Source organism: Chiloscyllium punctatum, chromosome 42 (genome assembly GCF_047496795.1).
Source record: "Chiloscyllium punctatum isolate Juve2018m chromosome 42, sChiPun1.3, whole genome shotgun sequence".
NCBI lineage: Eukaryota > Metazoa > Chordata > Chondrichthyes > Orectolobiformes > Hemiscylliidae > Chiloscyllium > Chiloscyllium punctatum.
In genome coordinates this window covers 14124160-14151756 of record NC_092780.1, presented here as the reverse complement: position 1 = coordinate 14151756, position 27597 = coordinate 14124160, and the positions used below count along the sequence as shown (strand labels likewise).

Genomic DNA, 27597 nt, shown 5'->3' with positions numbered 1-27597 from the left:
CTATGGAAAAGGATATGGAAGATATAGACTGTAGGGAAATAGATGGTGACATCTTGCAAAATGTCCAGATTAAGGAGGAGGAAGTGCTGGATGTCTTGAAACGGTTAAAAGTGGATAAATCCCCAGGACCTGATCAGGTGTACCCAAGAACTCTGTGGGAAGCTAGAAAAGTGATTGCTGGGCCTCTTGCTGAGATATTTGTATCATTGATAGTCACAGGTGAGGTGCCGGAAGACTGGAAGTTGGCAAACGTGGTGCCACTGTTTAAGAAGGGTGGTAAAGACAAGCCAGGGAACTATAGACCGGTGAGCCTGACCTCGGTGGTGGGCAAGTTGTTGGAGGGAATCCTGAGGGACAGGATGTACATGTATTTGGAAAGGCAAGGACTGATTTGGGATAGTCAACATGGCTTGCGTGGGAAATCATGTCTCACAAACTTGATTGAGTTTTTTGAAGAAGTAACAAAGAGGATTGATGAGGGCAGAGCAGTAGATGTGATCTATATGGACTTCAGTAAGGCGTTTGACAAGGTTCCCCATGGGAGACTGATTAGCAAGGTTAGATCTCATGGAATACAGGGAGAACTAGCCATTTGGATGCAGAACTGGCTCAAAGGTAGAAGACAGAGGGTGGTGGTGGAGGGTTGTTTTTCAGACTGGAGGCCTGTGACCAGTGGAGTGCCACAAGGATCGGTGCTGGGCCTCTTCTACTTTTTGTCATTTACATAAATGATTTGGGTGCGAGCATAAGAGATACAGTTAGTAAGTTTGCAGTTGACACCAAAATTGGAGGTGTAGTGGACAGTGAAGAGGGTTACCTCAGATTACAACAGGATCTGGACCAGATGGGCCAATGGGCTGAGACGTGGCAGATGGAGTTTAATTCAGATAACTGCAAGGTGCTGCATTTTGGGAAAGCAAATCTTAGCATGACTTATACACTTAATGGTAAGGTCCTAGGGAGTGTTACTAAACAAAGAGACCTTGGAGTGCAGGTTCATAGCTCCTTGAAAGTGGAGTCGCAGGTAGATAGGATAGTGAAGAAGGCGTTTGGCATGCTTTCCTTTATTGGTCAGAGTATTGAGTACAGGAGTTGGGAGGTCATGTTGTGGCTGTACATGACATTGGTTAGGCCACTGTTGGAATATTGCATGCAATTCTGGTCTCCTCCCTATCGGAAAGATGTTGTGAAACTTGAAAAGGTTCAGAAAAGATTTACAAGGATGTTGCCAGGGTTGGAGGATTTGAGCGACAGGGAGAGGCTGAACAGGTTGGGGCTGTTTTCCCTGGAGCGTCAGAGGCTGAGGGGTGACCTTATAGAGGTTTACAAAATTATGAGGGGCATGGATAGGATAAATAGACAAAGACTTTTCCCTGGGATCGGGGAGTCCAGAACTAGAGGGCAGAGGTTTAGGGTGAGAGGGGAAAGATATAAAAGAGACCTAAGGGGCAACTTTTTCACGCAGAGGGTGGTACGTGTATGGAATGAGCTGCTGGAGGAAGTGGCGAAGGCTGGTACAATTGCAACATTTAAGAGGCATTTGGATGGGTATATGATTAGGAAGGGTTTGGAGGGATATGGGCCGGGTGCTGGCAAGTGGGACTAGATTGGGTTGGGATATCTGGTCGGCATGGACGGGTTGAACCGAAGGGTCTGTTTCCATGCTGTACATCTCTATGACTCTATGAATGAAGTTAGGAACCACGTCTGCGTATCAAAGGGTCGTAGAGGTTTGGAACTCTTGGAATACACTCAATGGGCTAAACTGTCATGACTCAGACTACATGTAGACACATCGAATTTTAATTCATCTACATTTTTGTTAAAAGATGATTGATTCAGTCAAGGTGACTACGAGTATAAATTTAGTGGCTGGCTGAAGCATGAGAGAGATCCTAGAATGTCATGCCTAACAAAGTGTCAAGGAAGTCTCAAAGGGATGGACTTAAAAGGTAAAAATATAATACAAACTGACAGCAGTTATTTCATAGTGTGAAAATGTCAGAAAAAAGACAGCAATCTGGGTGAGAGATGCGTATGGCTTCACCTTCCAAGATTACACCACAACTGATAACTCTAGTCTATGTGTGCTCGTGGGAGAAGGTGTACTAGTGAGCTGGGAAGGTCGCAATCGAAGAACTGCCCATAGACAGCTGTGCGGTGCAAGAAACGGACTCTCTCACTTTGGTGGCTGGAAGCCAGCAAGCCAGTCAAAAAGAAACAGGATAAGAGGAGGGCCTGGCTCTGAGTACTATCAGGCAATGATTTTCAAAAGAAGGAAGGACAAAAAGATTTTGACTAACCTACAAAGGCAATAATTCTAAAACCAACTGGTCAACTGTTAACATTTCAGTATCTACTCTTCACAAATGGCTCACAAAGCCCGGACCTAATGTTTTTTGACTTTTACCTTTGTTTTGGACTTACTTCTCATTTCAAATCTGTGTGTATCTACATAGTGATATTATTTATTCTCTTTTTGAGTAATTAATAAACTTAAGAAAACCTAGTCAAATTGGTTACTTGTAAAAAATAAATTCACTTGGTCTGAGAGAAAGGTCTTCATAAGTGAAGGGATCCTGTGTAAATTAACCTTGTTATAGCTAACCAAGGTGGTTAATAAGGAAGGGGAGCCAATTTATCCATCCTCACCCAGGAGCTTGACAGTTTGGGGTATCCCATTTGGAGCTATAATAACTTGGGGAACTTCACCTGGGGACTGGTCAAAAATGACAAATGACCAATTCCTGTTCCTCTACAGGATTCTGATGTGCATTGATGCAAATTGGGTCTCTCATAATGTGGGGTTCAACATTACAAGTCTCTCAAAGGTATCACTGTGATTCACCAAGTAGTTCTTTTGAAGATAGAATCCTTACAATGTGGAAGCAGGCCATTCAGCCCATCATGTCAAAATTGACCCTGCAAAGAGCATCCCCTACCCTATCCCTGTAACCCTGCCTTTCCCAGGGCTAATCCATCAAGCCTGCACATCCCTGAACACTGGCCAGTCCACCTGACCTACATATCTTTGGACTGTGGGAGGAAACTGGAGCACCCGGAGGAAACCCACGCAGACACGGGGAAGAATGTGCAAACTCCACACAGTCACCCAGGGGTGGAATCGAACCCGGGTCTCTGGACTGAGAGGGAGCAGTGCTACCCATTGAGCCACTGTGCTGACCTGTAGATGAAAACAAAGGAACAAGGTAGATTTTTAAGTAAGTAAGGGATTCAAAGATTATGAGGTAGAAAAATTAAGTTGAGGATTATCAGATCAACCATGATCTCACTGAACGGCAGAGCAAACTGTCTGGCCTACTTTTGCTTCCACATCTTATGGTCAGTGCACCACTAGACCTTCACAGAGAGCTCCTTATACTACTTAATAAAGAGCCAAGTGATAACTTACTTGAAGACAATGAAAGTAAGGCCCTTTTTTATTTGCCTAGGGTATCATGGCCCCTTACAAGCTAAAGGGCATATGTTTTATTTGAGAGGGGTAAGATTTAAAATGGATCTGAGGGGCAACTATTTCTCACAGAGGGTGGTGCGTGCATAGACGAGCTGCGAGAGGAAGTGGTAGAGGTGGGTACAATTACAACATTTAAAAGATAGGTACGTGGCTAGGAGGGAAATGGGCCAAACATAGGCAAATGGGACTAGTTCAGTTTAGGAAACTTAGTCAGCATGGACGGGTTGAGTCGAAGGACCTATTTTCATGCTGTTTGAATCGATGAACTCTATGAACCAATCAAAAATTCTCTCAGAACATTTCTGCCAAAGAGCAACTAAAAAAAATTGAGGATTTGTTTTGCAGATGAAGCTTCAGAAATTGATGCAACTTTAGGTGGTGGTGGTGTTGGGGTGTGTGGAAGAATGGAAGGATTTGGGGACAGCAGCAGATGAAGTGGAGTGGGGGGTAGCGTGACCTAACTTTGATTGAACACATTCACAGAGGTCTCAGGACACTGCCACTGCTCTGCACAGAAAAAAAACCCATCCCAATATTTTAATAACTACTAAACATAAAAAAAGAAAAATTGAAAAATAAATTAATTATCTTAGCGACCCTGTGCTTTCTCTCCAAGTTTCTGTTTTTGGACGTCAACCTTCAGTTTCTGGACACTCCTGGGCAGTCTGGGAACATTGGCAATTCCAGAAGGCGTCATCATCACCAGGATGGACCAAATGGCCTGTTTCTGTGCTATCAATTCTGCCTTTCATAGAATCTCTACAGTACAGAAGAGGCCATTTGGCCCACCAGCTTTATACCAATCCTCCGAAGAGCATCTCACTCAGACCAAGCACCTCCATCCCCATACCTCCATATTTCCTCTGGCTAATCCACCCAGCCTGCTCATCCCTGGACCCTATGGACAATTTAGCAAAACCAATCCACCTAACTCTCCACATCTTTGGACTGTGGGAGGAAACCGGAGCGTCTGGAGAAAACCCACACAGACACGGGAAGAATGCGCAAACTCCACACAGACAGTTAGGTATGGGAGTCAGGTCCCTAGCGCTGTGATGCAGCAATGCCGTGTAAGACAGATCTTTGTCCTCCATTTGCTCTTCAATGTTTTTGGGAACTGAACATTCCCCAGACACAATGATGAAGACAAAATGGGTAGGTTCACCAGTGCTGTATTTTAAATCAGCACCTGGATATTAATTGGCTAGCTGATTTCCTCTACCATAGCTTAAAGAAAAGAAATTCGAGACTTTGTCAGTTGGAAAGGATTGATGCTGTAATTTGAGCAGCTGCCAGCCTCCCTGGGATGTTCACTCACTGTTTTTATTTATTCCAGTCCTTATCTGCTTCAAATTTGTAACAAACTGGAGGTGGAATTGGGGCTATTAGATTACTCAATCATGATAAGTGAGAGGTTAGTTGAGCTTGGCACAGGTCTGTGGTCTTCAGCCTCTGAAATGGAACAGAGCCTTCAATGCCTGATCACTTCCTGTGCTCTTAATTTGAGCTGCTCGTCTGTCAGAGGTCCCTGAGTCTATTCTCTGAGTATAAATTAACTCACTGCAAAACCTGACTTTGATGTCTTCAGAAATATATACCCTGACATGAAAGAAGTTTCTGCACCTTTGGACTTTTTGAGAAACTTAATAAAGCAGTGTAACTTGCAGAAACCAGAAACCATTGTAGAGACCAGTGGTTGGAGGAGCACCCCCTGCAAAAGTCTCCTGTCGTTATGTATCTCAGTATTCTACCTTCTGCTCTCTGTTCTCATTGATCTGTCTCAGGAAGTGAGAAGGTAGTTTTTGTGTTCTGTAGTTAGAGCTTTAAAATGGTGAAGCACTGTTGCAAATCTTATTGAAATGATCAGCTTTTCTTCATTTATTCATGGGAATGAGGGCATCACTGACTAGGCCAGCATTTATTGCCCATCCCTAATTGTCCAGAGGGCAGTTAGGAGTCAATCACATTTCTGTGGGTCTGGAGTCACATGGAGGCCAGACCAGGTAAGGATCACAGTTTCATAGAGTCCCTACAGCATGGAAACAGGCCCTTCAGCCCAAAAAGTCCACACTAACCCTCCGAAGAGTAACCCACCCTGACCCATTCCCCTATCCTATTATCCTCCATTTACCCCGACTAATGCACTTAACTTACACATCCCTGAACACTACGGGCAATTCAGCACGGCCAATTCACCTGCACATCTTTGAACTGTGACAGGAAGCCCAGAGGAAAGCCATGCAGACACAGGGAGAAGGTGCAAATTCCAACAGACAGCTGCCCGAGGCTGGAATCAACCCAGACCCCTGGCGCTGTGAGGCAGCAGTGCTAAAGGACATTAGTAAATCAGGAGGGTTTCCCAACAATTGGCAACAGATTCATGGTCACCATAATACTGAGTTCCAGATTATTTTCATTGAATTCAAATTCTACCATCTGTTGTGGCAGAATTGGTACCAGGGTGCCAAGAATACTACCTAAATCTCTGGATTAATAGTCCAGTGATAATATCACATGGCCACCAACTCCCAATTATTTTGCATCTGTCATTTGCTTATTTTTCACACTTTCTCAGGTGACAGACAATAAAAGAGACTATGAAGAATCAAAAGGTCATTAATTGATCTAACCCTGGGAATTCCTCGAAGAGTACAAGATGTAGGAGCAGAAGTCATTCGGCATGAGTCTGCCTCACCGTTCAGTGAGATCAGGGCTAACCTGATAATCCTCACCTCCACTTCCCGGCTTTCTCCCTATAACCCTTGATTCTCTTACTGGTTAAAAACCTGGCTATCTCAGGCTTGAATACATGGAATGACCCAGCCACAATACACCCATGTGGCAAAGAATTCCACAGATTGTCAACCTCTGAGAGAAACCTTTCCACCTTATCTTTGATTTAAATGGGCAGCCTCTTATTCTGAGATTATGCCCTCTGGGTCCTAGACTCTCCCACAAAGGGAAACAAACTCAGAATCTTCCTCATTTCAATAAGGTCTTGTCTCATTCTTACTGGTTCGCCTACATGTGACTCCAGACCCAAAGCAAAATGGGTGGTTCCTAACTTCCTTCTGGGCAATTAGGGATGGCTAATAACTACCACGTGGATTAAAAAGTTGTCGACTGATGTTGTATTGCAGGAATGCTGTCTCAGGAGCAGGAGTTGGCCATTTGTTCCATCATTGAAACATACTATACCAAGTGAATGTGAATCCCAAGCCCTTTCAGATGAAAGATTCCATGACATTCTTTGACAGAAGAATAGTTGAGCTCACCCCAGTGTCCTGGCCAATATTTTTCCAACAATCAGTATAAATAAAACAGATTATTTGGTATCAGAATTAATACCATTTAGAAGGAAGCCATTTGGCCCATTCAATCCATGCTAACTCTCTGTAGAATAATTTCGTTAGTCCTGTCTCCATTCGTCCTTTATTTCCTTCAGGTGCCTATCCAATTTCCTTTGGAAATCATTAATCATCTTCACTTCCTTCACCCTTACAGGCAGCCCATTCCCACTATTTATCATGTTGCTGCTTGCATTCCTGACATTGCAACACTGAGTGGTCTTCAAAAGTAACCCACTGAGCATAGCGTATTATTGAAAGTCTGAGCATTGTGGAAAGGTGCCACGCAAATGCAAACCATTCTAAAGGAATGACATGACATGTCATGCCTCACCTGTCCCTGTGTGGTGATGCCCTACTTTGGCGCAGCAACCTGTACCCACCAGTTATCCTCTGCCAATGGGAAATACAGCATCGCGATCCGCAGTAGGGGCATTTGACAGTTTCAGCAGGTGGGCATGTAGAATCCTCTGGTGCAACCTGACCAACCGGCATCAGTCTGCTAACCTTCCGGAAAACTGACATTCCCACTGGCTGAAATCCCATCGGAGGCAGGATTGGAACCAGAAAAATTACAGACAGCAGCACGATTCCCACAGAGACTAAGGAGAGCCCAACGCATTTAAAATAATTGGGGCTTGAAGCTGCTTTAAAACGTAATCATCTTACTTTGGCCTTCAAGTGAACTTTAGTCTGATCCTTTTGTGGTTCCTGGCGTCATCTGGACGCTCGTGGTTAGTAATGTACTGGCAGTTTCTGCTTGAGTTGTGCTTATCTGTTACATGGGATTTTATTCCCCGAATTTGAGACTGGAGAACATACAGGGCTGCTACCATAGCCATTGAACCTGGGCATAGAGCATGCTGGGAAATTGGGGGTGCTAAGAGAGCAAGGCCAGGGATAGACACTAAGGCCCGAGTGTTATTCCTTGCCTGACCCTTGACCCAAGCAAATTTGGCTCCCTCAAGCCGCAGGATCCCTGTTAACCCCTCCTGGCCCCTCACTGAGGCCTCCACATTTTCCTGCATTTGGTGGAACCTGAGAAATCAAGGATGTGCCAGCATTAGGGTTGCAAGGCTGTGTTAATTTTAACATTCATTCAATCATTAAACATTACCAGAAATTTCCTCTTCTGTTTCCAGTGGCTGCCCTGTGCGTTGGTTGTCATGTGCGCATCTGTGGCAACCCTGATCAACTCCCACTCCTCTGCAGTAGGTTCGGGCTTGTTCTGCATGGTCTTCACCACCTCCTCCCGCCGTCGCTTCTCTCGGTTCTCCTCGATCAGTTTCCTCTTCGCGATGCGTTTGTCGTCATCCAGAACCACTAGACAGTGGAATGGAAAAGAGAAACCAGCTCACGTCAGTCCTTGTGTCCGGCATTTCAAGGGAGTCTGCGCCGACAGTGAGTGAAGGAAAAATATCAAAGCAGTTAATCACCAGTGAGAAAACTGGACTGAGGGGCCATGAGTGAAGGAAGAAGCTCACAAATCATTTGTAAATGGAAATCATGATGGGGTAGGGTGATAAAAGGAGTGAAAGCACCCAAGTCCCATGGTTGGTCTCAAATGTTCAAAGTGTTAGTTTTTGGATTTGTATAAAAGTTTAGGGATGACTGCTCTTTGACATAAATAAATGCGTTGAACAATCAGAGTTTACTTGCCAACAAATCAGCATTATATTTCTCATGCAGTTGTGTGATCTATATACAGAACAACCCCGATTAACCAAATGTGATAGGTGGGGTGTATTTTCTTCGGATAACTGATTGTTCAGATAACAGATAACATTTTTACGGGACCTTGAGATCTTGGTTGCATAATCTGATATTTGGATAATTGATGGTTGGATAACCGAGGTTGTTCTGTATACCCTTACCATTTATTTTAAGAGTTTGAATTTTGAACTAGTGGCATGTGGGTTTGGTCCATATATAAGGTAGGGTGGGGTTTAATGATTCACTTGTCAGTCTTTCTGGAGCCATGATTTTTAAACAAGCATGTGTGAGAGAGAACATCTCCTGGAGTGATAATGGGGATTTATTTGCATTATGAAAGTTTTACAATTAAACAGAGTAAAGATTAAAACCATTAGCTTGCTTTTGGTTTAGAAGAATCAGGAATTGATTTCTTTTATTGCTTAGGAGAAATACCCATAGGTTTGATTTCAGTTCATAGAAGACTGTTTGAGGTTAGATGTAAGAACAGTTTATTCTGCAGAAAGGAACTGTTTCAGAACAATAGCTTACCGGAGTGTAAACGTTTTGGTATGATTATTCCAGAACCATAAGTGTTTAGTTAGAACTCTGAAGGGCTTATTTGAAGCTTAGAAAGTTTAAACTAATTTGTGTTACAAAGCAAGCAAAAAGCTGTCAAGCTCTCCAAACCAGGAATTGAAAGAAACAAGTTAAATCAAACCTATAGATGCAATAGATGAGGGAACTCTCTGGTATTTAAGTACTGTAAAGTAACTAATGTCAGGATTGATAGGCTTTTGCTTTATTATGTGTTTTGAAATTGTTCAAATTGTATATTATATAAATAGCTTGGTTCATTCTATCTTATCTTCTTTTCCTTTGATGGATAAACTCCTGTTTTATCGTTAAAACCAAATCTGTAACATTGTGTGCTTGCATTTCAGTTACAAATCACCTGGTTACATTAAACAAAACCAAAAGATGATCTATCAAACCAGATTTCAATCTGGTATCTGACTTGGGATCATAACACAGTACAAATTTTTGTTCCTTCTTTAAAAATTTGTTTTCTTATGAAACACTTTGATCGTTGACTCTTTTTTCCAGAAATATTCAAAGTCCTATAATATCAAATGACTAAAGCAGTAAAAATTGTGACATCGGCCAGTAAAGTGAAACAAAAGCAAGACAGAATTAGCATTTCTTTTGTGAGGGACAGAATTAATAAGCAGGGGAGGTAGTTCTAATCAAAAGTTAGTTAGGTTACAAAATATAAACCAAACGAACTACGGATGCCGTACATCAGAAACAAAAAACAGAAATTGCTGGAAAAGCTCAATAGGCAGCATCTGCAGAGAGTTCTGAAGAAAGGTCATTGGACCCAAAATGATTTCTCTCTGTAGATGCTGCCAGACCTGCTGAACATTAGTTAGATTACCCTTGGGGTACTGTGAACACTGAAGGTCCTGTATAAAACTAGAAAACATCACTGTAAGATCATCATTAAACAATTAAGGAAGGAAGTCAGGAGTTACTTCTTTATCCAGACAAAGTGGTAAAGATGTGAAACTTGCTGGCCAAGTTCTCTACAAGGCTCCTTCCATTTTCTTCATAAATTAAGACCCCATTCGGTTTAGTGTCATCAGCAAATTTGGTATCATTTCAATTGGTTCTCTTATTGGCTGTTTATGCTAGAAATGACAGAGTCATAGAGATGTACAGCACAGAAACAGACCCTTTAGTCCAACTTGTCCATGCCGACCAGATATCCCAACCTAATCTAGTCCCATTTGCCAGCACTTAGCCCATAACCCGCTAAACCCTTCTTATTCATGTACCCACCCAGATACCTTTCAAATGTTGGAATTGTACCAGCCTCCACCAATTCCTCTGGCAGCTCATTCCATACACATGTCACTCTTGAGGTCCCTTTTAAATTTTTCTCCTCTCACACTAAACCTATACCCTCTAGTTCTGGATTCCTCACCCCAGGGAAGAGACTTTGTTTATTCACCCTATCCATGCCCCCCCATGATTTTATAAACCTCTATAAGGTTACCCATCAGCCTCCAATTCTCCAGGGAAAACAGCCCCAGCCTGTTCAACCTCTCCCTATAACTCAAGTTCTCCAAACCTGGGATCCTCAAAAAGATCTAATATGACTTTGTTGAACATGATTTAGCTTTCATAAATCCGTGTTGAATCTGCCCAGTTTGCCATGGTTTTCACAAAGGGCAGTTACCACCCTGCTTACAATGGATTCTCTTATTTTCCCTACCCCTGACGTCAAAATAACAGTTCTGTCCTTCTCCACCTTCCCCCTCTCCTCCCTTCTTAAACAGTGGGTTTACATTTGCCATTTTCCAGTCAGCAGGAACCTATTCAGAATCTAAGGAATTACAAATAAAAACTACCTATACATCCACAACATCTAATGCTACTTCCCTGAATCTCTTGGATGAATTTGGTCTGATGCAGGAGAGTTATCTACTCTCAATTCAGCTAATATTTCCTCTTTGCTAATACTAATTTCTTTTAGCCCTTCGGTTAAGAAAGCCCAACCCTTATCCTTCCACAAGTTCTTCAGTTAATTAATATTTCTGGGTGATTTTCCCGTGTGGATAGACACAAAATTAGATTACATTCCCTACAGTGTGGAAACAGGCCCTTCGGCCCAACAAGTCCACACTGACCCTCCAAAGAGTAACCCACCCAGACCCATTTCCCTCTGACTAATGCACCTAACACTGTGGGCAATTTAGCATGGTCAATTCACCTGACCTGCACATCTTTGGACTGTGGGAGGAAACCGGAGCACCCGGAGAAAACCTGCACAAACACGGGGAGAATGTGCAAACTCTAGTCACTGGAGGCTGGAATCAAACCTGGGACCCTGGTGCTGCGAGGCAGCAGTGCTAACCATTGAGCCACCATGCAAGTTTCTCCACCATGCCCTTGTTCTTCACTGTAAATTCTCAACTCCCCACTTGCATTGGGTCAAAGATTATTCTTGCTAATCTTTCTTCCTTTCACACATCAACAGAAACTTTTGCAGTACACTTTAACTCCCCTCCAACTTCTCATCAGCATACCTTAAAGCAACACAGCTCCTAAAGTAATCGTATACAATAGTGAAAATGCCAGAGGACTGTGGATGATAGAAATCTGAAACAAAATGAAGGGACACTGCGCATAAATTCTGCTTTTTTTTCCACAGATACTGGTGAATTTCCCCCTAAATTTGTGTTCTAATACACAATTGGGGCTCCTCTTTTTTTTGGATGATCGATATTGGCTTTGCTGTCTCCTCAGAGTAGATAGGGTGTGGTGCTGGAAAAAGCACAGCAGGTCCGGGAGCATCTGAGGAGCAGGAGAGTCGACGTTTCATGCAGGAGCCTTCATGCTGTAGCCTCCCCTGTTTTCCATTCTATCATCGATCTTCTGTTTCCTTCCTTCTTTGCTTCTGCCCTTTGCTTAAAGCTGGTTCACATCCACAACTTTTCCCAGTTCTGCTAATTGATCCCTGGCCTCAACTGTTAATTCTCAGAGAAAGTGCGGACTGCAGATGCTGGAGATCAGAGTCAAGAATGTGGTGCTGGAAAAGCACAGCCGGTCAGGCAGGCATCCGAGCAGCAGGAGAATCCACGTTTCGGGCAAGAGCCCTTCAACTTGATGCTCCTGCTCCTTGGCTGCTGTCTGACCTGCTGTGCTTTTCCAGCGTCACACTCTGAACTGTTAATTCTGTTTCTCTCTCCTCAGAGACAGCATACAGCACAGATTCTTGGGGATGTTTATAACTGAGAGACTCTGCAGCACAACATGCACTTGTAGAGTCCAGCACTCAGGGCCCATGGAAATACTTGGACTTTTCAGTCTTTCTGTGGATGCTTGTAAGAGTTCTTTGCCTGTGACCAATCTTTTGCAGTCAATTTTGGCTCACAGATATACATGAAAAAAACGGCCCTGGTTGTGATTCTCTCATCTGTTGCTTCAAGAATTTATAAGTGCTCTAAAAGCTTGCATTGTCCCACTGCGCTCAAATCTAAAGAGGATTAAAATGCTAATACTATGCATGGGTGCACTTTAAGTAGATTTAAATTCAGACATTACCCGAATCTAAACCAAACCCTTTCCAGACTAGGATACGCACAGCTTGCGGGAATGTTTGTGGACTGAATGTTCTGGAGACCGTTCACACATTTTGTTTTTGCAAATAGCTGGTGTGATCACATCTGCCAAGTAACAGCTGGCTCATGCCCAGGGTTCAGATTGCAAACTTTACCTCAGATTGGAAAAGAAAGGGTTTGTTTGAGCAGTGAGGCCAAGTTGACCGTGCGTGGACAGCTCATGCCACAAAGTGAAAGGGGTGGGCTGGTGGGGTCCACAGACTTTCAGAACTTCCTTAAAATTACACATTAAAATACATTGTTCTTTTGAGACGAGACTTTTCCTCTACTTGATATTAATCTATCAGGCTGATGTTGTGATTTTGTGACAGGTTGGTTTCCATAAGCCTGGAAGATGAGCAGTCATGTTGCATTTTTAAAAAGAGTAATCAGGCTGTTGACCTGTTGACCTCATTTTCCTTACATTCTCCACCAATTCTGTGTGAGCTTTCTTTGTGATGGCTTCAGGAACGCGTTCCCTCGGGGCTGCACCTTCGGGACTGGAGACCTTGGAGATACGGGGTGGCACAGTGGCTCAGTGGTTAGCACTGTGCCTCACAGCACCAGGGACCAGGGTTCGATTCCAGCCTCGGGCAACTGTCTGTGTGGAATTGGCACATTCTCCCCATGTCTGCGTGGGTTTTCTCCCACAATCCAAAGATATGCAGGTCAAGTGAATTGGCCATACTAAATCGCCCATAAGGCGAGGTGCATTAGTCAGGGGGAAATAGGACTGGGTGGGTTATTCTTCAGAGGGTTGATGTGGACTTGTTGGCTGAAGGGCCTGTTCCCACACTGTAGGGGCTCTAATCTAACCTAAATTCACTGTCAAAATACTGCAACTCTGTTGACAGCAATGCTACATGGACTGCAGAAGCTCAATGAGGCAGGTCATCACCACCTTCTCCAGGGCTATCAGGGACTGTAACTAAATGTTGGCCCAGCCAGTGACACCAATACATCATGAATGAATAAAACTAAACTTACCTCTCTTTGTAGCCATGATGACAATGTTTATCATTCTCAAGAATGATCCCAGGGATGTTATATGAGGGAGAAGTTGAGGACTCTGGGTCTGTACATGATGGAATTTAGAAGGATGAAGGGGAGCCCTCATTGAAAGTTACAGAATACTGAGAGGCCTAGATGGGGTGGATGTGGATAAGATGTTTCCACTAGCAGGAACCAAGGGCACAGCCTCGGCGTGAAGGGATGATGGTTTAGAACTGAGACAGGAGGGAATTTCTTCAGCCAGAGGGTGGTGAATCTATGGGAACTCTTTGCCACAGGAGGCTGGAGGCCAAGCCATTGAGTGCATTTAAGACAGAAATAGTAAGGATCGCCATTAATAAAGGGCATCTAAGGTAGTGGGGAGAAGGCAGGAGAATGGGGTTGAGAAACATATCAGTCATGATCAATGGCAGAGCAGACTCAATGGCCTAATTCTGTTCCGAACTATATATTGAGTTAAAGAGTTGTCTTCTCTCTTTCAAAACAGCGCTATCCCACATGAGAGGCCAGTGAACTCTCCAGGTAAGAGATGAACAAATGTTCCCTACTCTCTGGTCTATACACTTGTATCTGATTTATGTTTAATATGGGTCAATTTTGAAGGCGATTTAACAGGACTTTCTGGCTGTTAAGTTTTGGTTTTGGCTGAAATTCAACCCAATTGTTGGACAAGGACATGTTCTTGCCAAGAAAAATGTCATCATTTTGAGCTGGCAGTCAGTCACAGAGAGAAAAATAGAGAAGGACTAAAGCAATAAAGCACTGCCTTCCTGCATTCCCCAAAACAGAACTCAACATGACAAAGATGCCTGAACTTTAACAGATTTGGTACAAAGACATTTACCCTGAAAGCTATTGGTCTGCCCGCACAAACAACTTACTTCTCAAACCAATAAGGTCTGTAAATAATGAATAGCAGTTGTCACACGTTAATTAAGTATACAGTATGTTAACATTCCCTTCAAACATTGTGCTTGCAAAAAAACCTGCGCGATTATTTGAGAGACTCAATTGTTCCGATGTCAGAATGCAAGCTGATCAAACTTTATCAATCTAAATCCTAATTAAAAACACCTACTTTTTCCATATTCTTCCTCTACCACAGGACAATCTACACAATTCTGCATTATGTAGGTCAGCTCCACATTCACAGATTTCAAAAAGACGACTGCCTTGACCTTTCACTTGGTTTCAACAAGAACCTTTATCCAGTGGCTGATTCATTACTTGGTTGCCCTGTCGAAGTTACAATCCTGATACAGATAGGGGTTATTTCACCAAATGAAACCTTTAGTTCTAGCCATCTCTGATTTAATCCATTCCACACAAGTCTATTCCAATGTCTTAACGGGATAGTTCTCTGCAGAACACACTGGCATGTCATCACTGCAGTGACTCAACTGGCCACTGATTAAAGATCACATGGTTTGGTGGTCACTGCATTTAAATTAACTCTTACCTGCCCACAAAGGGGTGGACACAAATAGAAGTCAATTGTAATAGCAGTCAAACATTAGCAGACTTCAGGTCAATGATTAATCCTTTCCATATGGTGCCAGTGAAATCAAGGCAAAGACATATAGTGCTGCATGGGGCAATACAGGCCAGGAGGAAAACATTCAGCCCATCAATTCTGTGCTGGTTCCTTGGTGGGTAGAGTCATAGAATTTTACAGCTCAGAAAACCCTTATCATGTCTGCACTGGTCATCAAACATCCAACGATTCTATCCCCATTTTCCAGAAGTTGGCCTATGGCATTGTGTCGAGAGTGTGGTGTTGTGTCGAGGATTCCTGATGAAGGGCTTATGCCTAAAACATTGATTCTCTTGCTCCTTGGATGCTGCCTGACTTGCTGTGCTTTTCCAGCACCGCACTCTCGATCTGATCTCCAGCATCTGCAGTCCCCACTTTCTCCCTGCAGTATTGTGTGCTGTGGCATTTCAAGTGCTCATCTAAATAGTTCTTAAATGATGTGAAGGTTCCCTCCTCCACAGCTTTTAGGCAATGAGTTCCAGTTACCCACAGCCGTCTGGGTGAAAAACAAATCCTCAAATCCCTTCTAAACCTCCTGCTCCTCACCTTAAAACTGTTCTCTGGTTACTGATCCCTCAACTAAGGGGAAAGGTTTGTCACCATCTACCATGGATGTAAGTTTGCTCGCTGTGCTGGAGCCTTCCAGCTCGGCTAACATCAGAACCTCAACCTGAGCTACAAATCTTCTTAAAACTCGCTACCATTTAACATGTCTGCCCCACAGAACTTTGTACACATCAGTCAGATCCAGCCCCCTCAGCCATCTCTGCTCATAGGAAAATAACCCCAGTCTCTGTTCATAGCTAAAACCTTCCAGCCTTGCCAACATCCTGGTGAATTTCCTCTGGACACTCTCTAGTATAATCACATCCTTCCTATAGTGTGGCGACCAAAACTGCACACAGCACTCTAGTTGTGGACTAAATAATGTTATATACAGCTCTATAATAATCTCCTTCCTCTTGTATTCAATGCCTTGACTAATAAAGGCAAGTATCCCATAATCCCATAATTCTTCACCACCTTATCTACCTGTCCTGATGCCTTCAAGAATATATGGAAATGCAAACTAAAGCCCTGCTAACCATCTGTGCTGGGGCTATTGAATTAATATTTGTTAACATGAGTATAGTGCAATCATCGTAACCAATATAACTAAGAGTGTGATAGTTTTTACATCAGTGGAAGGGAAGGGGTTTCTAAGACATCTTGGTAGCTGCATGGGGAATTCCTACTCCTTATTTGGCTGATAGTTCACTTTTTGCTCAAAAGGATAAGTGAACTTCTGAAGATCTATAAAGGAGGGCAATAGCAAAACTAATAAAACAGGAAAGAAATCCAGGCGAATTGTATTAATTGAGAGAGAAAACTTATACTGCATCAGGTCTACTTCAGCAAGGCATTTGATAAAGTTCCCCATGGTAGACTTCAGAAAGGCATTTGATAAGGTTCCCCATGGTAGGCTCATTCAGAAGGTCAGGAGGAATGGGATACAGGGGAACTTAGCTGTCTGGATATAGAACTGGCTGGCCAACAGAAGAAATGAGTGGTAATAGAAGGAAAATATTCTGCCTGGAAGTCTGTGGTGAGTAGTGTTCCACAGGGCTCTGTCCTTGGGCCTCTAGTGTTTGTAATTTTTATTAATGACTTGGATGAGGGGATTGAAGGATGGGTCAGCAAGTTTGCAGATGACACAAAGGTTGGAGGTGTCGTTGACAGGCTGCAGCGGGACATTGACAGGTGGGCTGAGAGGTGGCAGATGGAGTTCAACCTGGATAAATGCGAGGTGATGCATTTTGGAAGGTCGAATTTGAAAGCTGAGTACAAGATTAAGGATAGGATTCTTGGCAGTGTGGAGGAACAGAGGGATCTTGGTGTGCAGGTACATACATCCCTTAAAATGGCCACCCAAGTGGACAGGGTTGTTAAGAAAGCATATGGTGCTTTGGCTTTCATTAACAGGGGGATTGAGTTTAAGAGTCGTGAGATCTTGTTGCAGCTCTATAAAACTTTGGTTAGACCGCACTTGAATACTGCATCCAGTTCTGGTTGCCCTATTATAGGAAAGATGTAGATGCTTTGGAGAGGGTTCAGAGGAGGTTTACCAGGATGCTGCCTGGACTGGAGGGCTTATGAAGAGAGGTTGACTGAGCCTCGGACTTTTTTCATTAGAGAAAAGGAGGAGGAGAAGGGACCTAATTGAGGTATACAAGATAATGAAAGGCATAGATAGAGTTGATAGCTAGAGACTATTTCCCAGGGCAGAAATGACTAACACAAGGGGTCATAGTTTTAAGCTGGTTTGAGGAAAGTAGAGAGGGGATGTCAGAGGCGGGTTCTTTACACAGAGAGTTGTGAGAGCATGGAATGCGTTGCCAGCAGCAGTTGTGGAAGCAAGGTCATTGGGGACATTTAAGAGACTATTGGACATGCATATGGTCACAGAAATTTGAGGGTGCATACATGAGGATCAGTGGTCGGCAAAACATCGTGGGCTGAAGGGCCTGTTCTGTGCTGTACTGTTCTATGTTCTATGTTCTAAGTTTGGATTTTAAAATCTGTAATTAAACTGACAAACACAGGATGAGATTTTAACTCCTTCAAACCCTTCCACTGAAACAGAGTTAAAATTAGGCTAACAATTCTGACATTCTGGGAAAGAATGAATTACTATGGCGAAGATGTGGTAAATTAATTTGAATCGACAGAGGCTTTAGAAAGGAGGAAGCAAAGGTAGAAGAGCTTTCCGGAACATTCTGAGGAACTCCAGATGTAACAATACTGATGGCAGAAATAAGAAACCCATGAGACAGAGGGAGAGATGAAGAGAGAGAAATTATAGAGACTGCACAATTATCACCAGTGTGGCACAACCAGTCCATACCAGTTTCTAGGCTCCTACATCTCCCCAGCTAATCCTATCAGCCTATTCTTGCATATCCTCATGTGTTTAACTAGATTCCTGTGAAACGCATCTATGTCAACTACTCCAACAAAGGGGAAAAGGTGCATTTGGCAAAGTCTTCTTCATCAAAACTGGCACAGCAAATCGCATTCACTGAATGAAGCTTTCAATATATCCCATTGTCATTTTGCTCAAAGTACAAACAACAAGTCCACAACACTAGAAGCCAGAAATATGAAAGGCGGCTCTTACAATCCATCGCCATGCCGACGGCAGTGCATTTCTTGAATCGACAGAGCTGGCATTGGTTCCTAGTGATTTTGTCAATCACACAGCAGCCATCATATTTACAGGAATAGGTGGGGTGCAGGTTTTTCTGGATTGTTCTCCTGAAGAAACCCTGAAAAAATGGAAGAAGAGAAAAGTGTAACCAGAAGCCTCTTAGATGGCTCTTCTGATTTGCATTTTCATTGAAGGATACTTTGGTCGTGGTAATGATCTCATAGCCTCTTGGTCACTTTCATGGGGTGAATCCAAATGTATTAAAAAAAATGTTTCTGGGGCCTGAATTTTGGTGTACTTCTTAAAAAAATTTCAAAAATATACATAAAAAATCGTCTTTGCACATGTACATGGTTACAAATGCAGTTTGGTTCTGTACAGTAGCATATGAAGTGAACAAACATTTGTGTTTGACTCTATCCAAAAAGCTAAAGACCTCTCTTACACATACATTACTATATTTAAAGCACTTGAGGCACTAGGAGGAATTGATAACTGAACAGACCCCCAATTAACTTCAGCAGGAGGATCTCAGACAGTGGCCTTTCCCCACTGCACCTTGGTTTGAGTGCGTCTCTCAGCACGTAGTCCTGGACCTTAGAATGTGCTGGTCTGTGATACTCGCTTGAGGTTAACTCCTGGTTCTGGAAGACCAGCAAGTTTCAGGCAAATCAAAAAGAGTCTTTCACCTTCAGGCACAGTTGATGTTTGACTCTGTGTGTGTCCTGGGGAACAGACCGTACAGCATAGAGTCCCACTTTACGGAGCTGCTTGGGACAAACCCTGACAAACACCACTACATCATTCTGCAGACTTCCTTTGCAAAAATACATTTCAGAAGGAGGTGTGTGACAGTCTCTACCCCACCCCACAGCCACTTCGAGGGCAGCGGCTGTGGCACAGACTGACCAGGCATATAGGAAGGATCTCATAGCTAGTGTCCTTCTCACCACCAGCCAAGTGATATCTTGGTGCTGGCTGGAAAGTTCTGGCGATTAGGCATTCCACCAAATGGCTTTGACAGTCTGCCCAGAAAACCATGTGACAGGATCCACCCTCTCCCTTTCCCGCAGAGTCTGGAGGATGTGACGTGCTGACCACTTCCTGATGGACTTGTGGTCAAAGGTATTTTTGTCTGCAAATTTCTCTATGAAGGACCGGTGATACGAAAGAGCCCAATCACTTGGAGCATTCTGCAGCCATGAGGCCAATCCTTTCCTTCACAACAGTGGGGTCAGGCAGAACCTCCGAACTTGAGGTGTATTCGAAACGCCACCTTGCCCCCCAACAGCAGCAGGGAAGGTCATGTTGCACTGAATAACATTCAACAAGTTTGTCCTCCAGTAACAACAAACTGAGGCTGAATTTAAATTGGTGCAGATTGGACTTACGGAAGGAAATTCCACCCACAAGGTTTCAAACTCACCCATAGTCCAGCAACAATGATCCTTGGTAGTGAATGGGTGTTGAGGTAAACACAAGAGATCATTGGTTGGTGTGGGGGGTGGGGGGGGGGGAGGGCGGCGTGAGATGAATGAAGAGGTTAACCTTCATGAGCTTAATAAGGCTCCATATCCCATTACTGCAGTGACAATTGGCCATGCATCAGCACTGCTGAGAGTTTGATTCAGATGGCGCAAGTCAGGTTTCCAGTTCAATTATTAATTCAAATTCCCCAAATTGCTTCTGGAAATGCCATGAGATTAGTTTTGTTCTTTCCCTAATTTTAATGATCAAAACTTTGTGATTCCTTGTTTAATTAGTATGTTCAAAAAAAGCAGCCTGTCATTTGAGTGTTGCGCGTAACAAATTAGCATCGTGTTCATCAGATGGCATGTCATTGTGAGGATAATTAGGTTTTTGTAATTTGAGTTACATAACTTCTGTTGTGCTTTGCCATTTTGCTGTTCCTTTCTGTAAATAATTTGTGCTGTGACTGATTGCAATCTCTGCAGTGTTATTAATTCTGCTATATTATAGTTCAGCCTTCCCCCCTCAGTGCTAATCACAAAGCAAATTGCAGCAAGATTGAATGATTCAATTATTTTTGTTAGGTAAGGGTCTTAAAGGTTATGAAACCAAAGTGGGTAGATGGAGCTAAGATACAGATCAGCCAGGATTTAATTGTGGTGTAAACACCAGCAACACAATATCTACTCCTGTTTCTATGTTCCCACAATGACAACATTAATAACTTGTACTGACATCTTCTCAGAAAGAACATTTATATAAAAACTAACTTCATACGGTAAATTCTCTCTTTTTAGGGCCGCTAAGATTTTACTATTTGCCGACAGTTCACCCAGCATTAATTTCTTGAGTTAGTTCTTACTAATCCCAAATTCCAGTGCATGGAATAACACAGACATTTCCCACCTACCGAGACCAATTCTCATTTTCCAATTGCTTCACTGTTTCGGCCTGTGTGGAACAAAGGATGAGGGGTAGGGTACTCAGCCTCTTCGGTATGTTCTGCTAGTCAAGGCTGTTATAAAATCATAGTCATAGAATCATAGAGTCATACAGCATGGAAACAGACCCCTCAGTCCATGCTGACCATAATCCCAAACTAAACTAGCCCCACCTGTCTGCGTTTGGCCCAAAACCCTCCAAATCTTTCCCAGTCATGAACTTATCCAAATGCCTGTAAAATGTTGTAACTCTACCTGCAACCACCACTTCCCTGGCAGTTCACTCCACACATGAACTCTCTGTGTGAAAAAGTTGCCCCACATGTCCTTTTTAAATCTTTCTCCTCTCACCTCAGGCGACTGACTGTGTGGAGTTTGCACGTTCTCCCCGTGTCTGCGTGGGTTTCCTCCGGGTGCTCCGGTTTCCTCCCACAGTCCAAAGATGTGCAGGTCAGGTGAATTGGCCACGCTAAATTGCCCGTAGTGTTAGGTAAGGGGTAGATGTAGATGTAGAGGTATGGGTGGGTTGCGCTTCGGCGGGGCGGTGTGGACTTGTTGGGCCGAAGGGCCTGTTTCCACACTGTAAGTAATCTAATATAATCTAATCTAATCTAATATGCCCCCTGGCTTTGAACTCCCACACCTTAGGAAAATGACTTTTACTATTCAAGTTATCTATGCCCCTTCATGATTTTATAAATCACTATAAGGTCACTCCTCAACCACCTATGGTCCAGTGAAAAATATTCCAGCCTATCCAGCCTAGTTTAATAACTCAACCCCTCCATTCCTGGCAATATCCTGGTAAATCTTTTCTGAACCCTCTCCCAGTTAAATAATATTCTTCCTGTAAAAGGGTGACCAGAACTGCACAGAGTACTCCAGAAGAGGCCTCAACAATATCTTGTACAACCTCAGCTTGATTTTACATTAGTCGTGTTTGATTAAGTACAGATAGTGGGCACAAACCGAGCTTTTACTTGAGCGCATGTAAGGAAACACTTATTGTCATCGTGCAGCAGTTGCATTAGGAGGTATGGGCTTGTAATGTTTAACTCTGTAAATAAATGTAAGACTTGGTAAATATTGGCTGCATATCTGTAATTTATGAACTGACTCTGTAAAAGATAAGCCCTGCACCTTAATTTCAACCACCTGCACTGATTCCATAACCGTTAACCCTTTTAGCTGCAAAATGCATCAACTCAGTTTTGGCATTTTCAATTAACTCCAAGTCTCAGGTGATGAAAACAGCATTCCAGGTCTGCCAGTAGTTTTGTTCATTGCTCACTGTGGTAACAGCACTGCAGAGTCTAACTACTTGTTTTGATTAGAGTGGCCAGGCATTCAGATTTATACCCGAAGTCAGTCCAGCCTGTAGCTAGACTGGCTTCTGCCATGATTTGGAGATGCCAGTGTTGGACTGGAGTGTACAAAGTTAAAAATCACACAACACCATGTTATAGTCCAACAGGTTTAATTGGAAGCACACTAGCTTTTGGAGCGGTGCTCTGAACGCTAGTGTGCTTCCAATTAAACTTGTTGGACTATACCTGGTGTTGTGTGATTTTTAACTTTGGCATCTGCCAAGTATTGGAATGGCTTCACATCTGGACTTCTGGTCTTTTTTCCCTTGCCTAAGTAGTGCCATTCCTTCTCCCTCAATAGCAGCATCAATGCAATGTTGGTTCAGAAGTCAGGGTTCTCTTTAATATTTCTGTTCACTCCACTCTCTTGCCCCAACTCTTTCCCATGTCTCTAATGGCATAGATTCTCCAAATGGGATGGTGTCACTATTGACTTGTTGATACCATTCAACCTAAATCCCACGTGTCCAAATTTGTTGCCCTTTGGCGCTATCAACACTAGTTAAGACCATTTCTCAGCTTTGGTCTGTGAAAGCAACAGAAGCAACTTATACTTACATTAGCAAAGCTACAACAATCAATATTCAATTGATTAAAATCACAGATTTATCCTGAGGTAATGCATCTGAGGAATATGTTTTCTCTGAATGTCACATTGAATCTGTATTCCATAGCCCTGAGAGTCCTTCACATAACTGTGGCAACATATAAACCACAAAGGTGACTCTTGACTTTTATTTTCAGAATCATAGCCCATGTCTGGGAGCTGGGGAAGACCAACATTGACCATTGCCTCAGGGTCAACCAATGTGAGTAGGAAGCTAAGAAAATGGTGCCCATGATCTGTACATCTCATGTCGTGTTTGGTTAATCTGGGTTTGCTGTAAATCTGAGAATTCAGTTCAAGATTACTGAAAGCTGCCTCATGGTGTGGCTGCTACTGACTGCTGTCTTCCTGTAAGTCAGGCTGTGGACTGCATTATGAAGATTGGAAGTCTAGTTCATTCTGGAACGTCTTAACCAAGTGGCGGTCTGGACAGTCACAGCAAATGCCTGTCACTTTATGCTTTTCCTACGAAACTGACTGATGTCACTTTATGCTTTTCCCACAAAAGGCTCAGTCTTTGAAACTTTGCACCCAACTAAAGGAAGACAGTGATCATTAATGCAATCAGATAAGGTTTGTGTTTTTGGATAATAAAAGACAGCAGGCCTATCTAGTTTCATTAGGCAGCCCCACCATGTCACAAACCTTCTCGAGGTTGGATTTGGAATGTTGTGGTCATTGGTAGTCCTTGTCAAGATTGCTACTCATGATGGCCACACCTTGGGAAACTGTTTTGTTTCTTGTTGCTGTATCACCTGCCTTCTGTAGATGGCACACTTGGGTAACAAGTGCAACTCTGAGTATTTGTGGAATATATTGTTAGAGCTGATACCAGCCAACAGGTAAAATGTTGCTCTAACTGGTCAAATTCTTTCTCTCCCTTACTAATAAAACACAGTGTTGCCACTTGAAGGAATTATGTCAGCTCACAAAATACACAGTGGCTCAGTGGTTAGCACTGCTGCCTCCCAGCACCAGGGATCCAGGTTCGATTCCAACCTCTGCCCACTGTGTGGAATTTGAACATTCTCTCCATGTCCGCAAGGGATTCCTCTGGGTGCTCCAGTTTCCTCCCAGAGTCCAAAGATGTGCAGGTTAGGTAAATTGCCCATAGTGTTCAGATATGTGTATGTTAGGTGCAGTAGTCAGGGGTAAATATAGGATGGTAAGGGAATGGGTCTGGGTGGGTTACTCTGCAGAGGGTCAGTGTGGACTTGTTGGGCTGAAGGGCCTGTTTCCACACTGTAGGGCTTCTATGACTCGACATCCTTTGGAAAGTCAAGAGCATCCAATCCAAACTAAAGAAGGCCATTCAGCTCCTGCGAATGTATGTGCTGTCTTTTTGAAAAAGCAATCAATGGTTATGTCTGGATATTGGAAAGTTCATCTCTTTGTAATTTATAAAACACCCATTCCAAACTTTTAATCTCTTACTCAATAGGTTTAACAGAACATCATATTGTAGTTGTGAGTCTGAATTAGGTTGTACTGCTTATGAGTTCCAATAAGGCTCATAATTTAACAGTCTCACACAGCAAGGTTACAAAGATGTCTGGTATAAGAAATTTGGCAACTGCATTGTGAAGATCAGAGGGAGTATTGACCTACATCCAGCACTTGTTACATTTCATTTGGAAATGCATGAAGTGATAGAAAGGAGATTGGTTCCATTCTTTATCTCTAAATTGTAAAGTATAATTCACTAATACCATATAATTAGCAGCGATCATAGGTTTATTTCTCTCCCTATTGTCCTGAATCTACCTCATTTAAGTTGGCCACTCTTCATGTGTCACTTTCGATGAGAAAAATACAGAGAACAAACGCATTTCTGTAGCACCTTTGCCACCTCCAAATTCACCTTCTAGTTCATGAATTACTTTCAAGGTATGTTGCAATTGCAGACACAATACGTGCAAGTCGCAAAATCCCACAATCTGAAAACAAGCAGAATGACTAAATGATCTGATTTGTTGGTTGAGGAACGACTATTAACCGGAATTGCCTGCTTTTGTTTAAATGTTGCCATGGGGGTCTCTTACACGTCCATGTACAGGCAGAAAGGGCTTTGCTTTAGTGTTCTTTTCAGAGGGCACCATGTCTGACAATGTATGGATATAGATTAGACACTTTAGTATTAATGCTGGTCTTGAAAATGTAGCCCAGTTGTTGTTTTGAAGATTTGAACACAGCACCTTTAATCCAGAACTCTGAACCACACAGAAGATTTCAATAATTCTTTGATTAATGTTGAGTTATCTGATTTCAGGAATACTACAATTATGACACTCCTTCAATTGTTAATACCAACTGGCAGCAGCAGGTACCACCTGTAAGACGCAACTCACTTGGGCTTCTTTGGTAGCACCTTCCAAACCCGTGACTTCGACTGTCTAGAAGGACGAGAGCAGCAGATGCATAGGAACACCATCAGCTGCAAGTCTCCCCTCAAGCCACTCACCATCCTGACCTGGAAATATATTGCTGTTCCTTCAGTGTTGTTGAATCAGGCTTTTGAATCAACTCCCTCTCTTACAGCATGGTGACTTTACTTACAATACATGGGCCCTGCAGGGCTCAGGGCGGTAGCTCACCACCACCTTCTCAAGGGCAATTAGGGATGGGAAATAAGTGTTGGCCCAGCCACTGATGCCCACAACGTGCATGCAAATAAAAAAAAGAGGGAATAAAGTTAGCCAGAATTGTAACTTGTGATCATGATCTCACGGTTACCTGCTCAAAGAGTGAGGCTTTTGAAAATTGCTCATGGGATGTGTGAACCCATCTTCCTAAAAGGCTTGATTAGGCCTTTCAGAGGACAGTTGAAAGATAATTACTAGGCAATGAGCCTGGAGTCTAATATAAAACATATCAAGTAAGGCCAACAGATCTTCCTTCAATGTCATCAGTAAACCAGGAGGATTTTTATTTTCTATAAGAATCCAGTCATTGTATGGTTGCAATGACTGAGATCAGCTCTTTATTCTGAATGTGATTAATTAACTGAAGTTAACTGCTGTGGTGCTATTTGACTCAGCAATACTCTCACAGTGACATAACCATGATGGGACTGCTCCCATGGTTGACGTGGTCTAAGGGCAACACTTACTAAGGTCTAACTACTTTGCTGGCACTGCTTACAATCCTGTATGAAGGATGCTCACTCATGTAAGGCAATGGAGATTACCAAATAAGGAACTGAATCCATTGTGTAAACAGTGGGTCTTTTTTTTAAAAGACTGACAAATGCACACCTTGCTACTGGGGAAACTGCCAACTCTGCATGATAGAATAAGGGAAAACACAGCAAACGTGAATGAAAAAATGTAAACTCTGGACGCTGTTAAAGTCAAGTTGAACGTTACCATCTGTTTAGCTGAGTATAGTAGGGTTATCTGCCTCCAGCCTCACCTTACAGCCTTCACATGTAATGCAGCGGTAATGGTATCCTGTTGCTTTATCACCGCAAACTACGCAGGGTTCATCTTTCTCCAGATAGCTGGGAATGTACCCTGAAACACAAAGGCACAAAGCATCAGAATGGATGGAAGGAATCTCTCATGGAGAATGAGACAAAGACAACACACACCATAGAGTTATAGAGAGAAATTCAAACTTGAGCTCTTAAGTTCCTCTATTTTATTGGTAGTACCTTTCAATATTGCACCTTTCATAATCTCAAGACGCTTTGTAGCCAAAGACATTTGAATAAGTACATGATAAGAAAGGTTTGTCGGGATATGGGCCAGGAGCAGGCAGGAGGGACTAGTTTAGTTTGGGATTATGTTTGGCATGGACTGGTTTTCCTCTGGGTGCTCCGGTTTCCTCCCACAATCCAAAGATGTGCAGGTCAGGTGAATTGGTCATGCTAAATTGCCCATAGAGTTAGGGGGAATGGGTCTGGGTGGGTTACCTTTCAGAGGGTCGGTGTGGACTGGTTGGGCTGAAGGGGCCTGTTTCCACACTGTAAGTAACCTAACTATATTGGGTTAGTGGCCTAGAACCAAGCAGCAGTCAACATCTAAAGACTCACATTATGTAAAATGTTAGGGTCCCAGACTTTACATGTATGGCATAACAAGATACACAGCCCACTCCATAAGAAGTATACTAATGCTGTGGAGATTTCGGTGTGTTCAACTCCACCTTGCACTCTGCCAAGGACATGCAGGTCCTGGGCCTCCTCCATTGTCACATCCAAACCTTATCCCAGTTCCAACCTTCCAACTTGGCACTGCCCTCATGACCTGCCCTACCTGTCCATCTTCCTTCCCACCCATCCACTCCACTCTCCACTCTGACCTATCACCATCACCATCACCCCCACCTTCATCTACCTATCCCACTCTCAGTCTCCTTCCCCCAGCCCCAACCCTCCCCTCCCCTTCCCATTTATCCCCCTTGGCTCACAGCCTCATTCCTGATGAAGGGCTCTTGCCTGAAACGTCGATTCTCCTGCTCCTCGGATGTTGCCTGACCTGCTGTGCTTTTCCAGCACCACACTCTCGACTCAAACCTCACCCTCCTGCCTTGCCCTCCCTCTCCCATCACAATTTGAACTTATCTGATCTCAGACATAGACACCTGGGTGTTCCTGACTGTTTGCCTCTCTCCTGAGGTTACGCCCCTGCTCAGGTGGCCATGGAGACACAGAGCATGCAGAGTCCACCAGCACAATAAAGGTCTCTAGGATTGGTCGATCTCACAAGAGTTGGGATGCATCAATACCCCTGGCAATGCAAGTTTAGTTTAATTTATGAGCTTCTGTTATAACTCTCCATGAAGCTTTTCTGATTTTGT

General features: G+C 43.2%; 1 protein-coding gene across 5 annotated transcripts in view; it reads right to left on the bottom strand.

The window, feature by feature from the left end:
* The window catches only part of LOC140465746 (thyroid hormone receptor alpha-like), a 360010-nt gene that overhangs the window by 13939 nt on the left and 318474 nt on the right, over positions 1 to 27597 (bottom strand). For all 5 annotated transcript variants that reach the window (XM_072561447.1, XM_072561443.1, XM_072561446.1 and 2 more), the window contains 3 exons: positions 26209 to 26309; positions 18383 to 18530; positions 7940 to 8145 (listed from right to left, as the gene is read on the bottom strand). In XM_072561447.1, coding sequence (XP_072417548.1) covers positions 7940 to 8145; positions 18383 to 18530; positions 26209 to 26309 — 455 coding nt within the window. The remainder of the gene's footprint in view (positions 1 to 7939; positions 8146 to 18382; positions 18531 to 26208; positions 26310 to 27597) is intronic.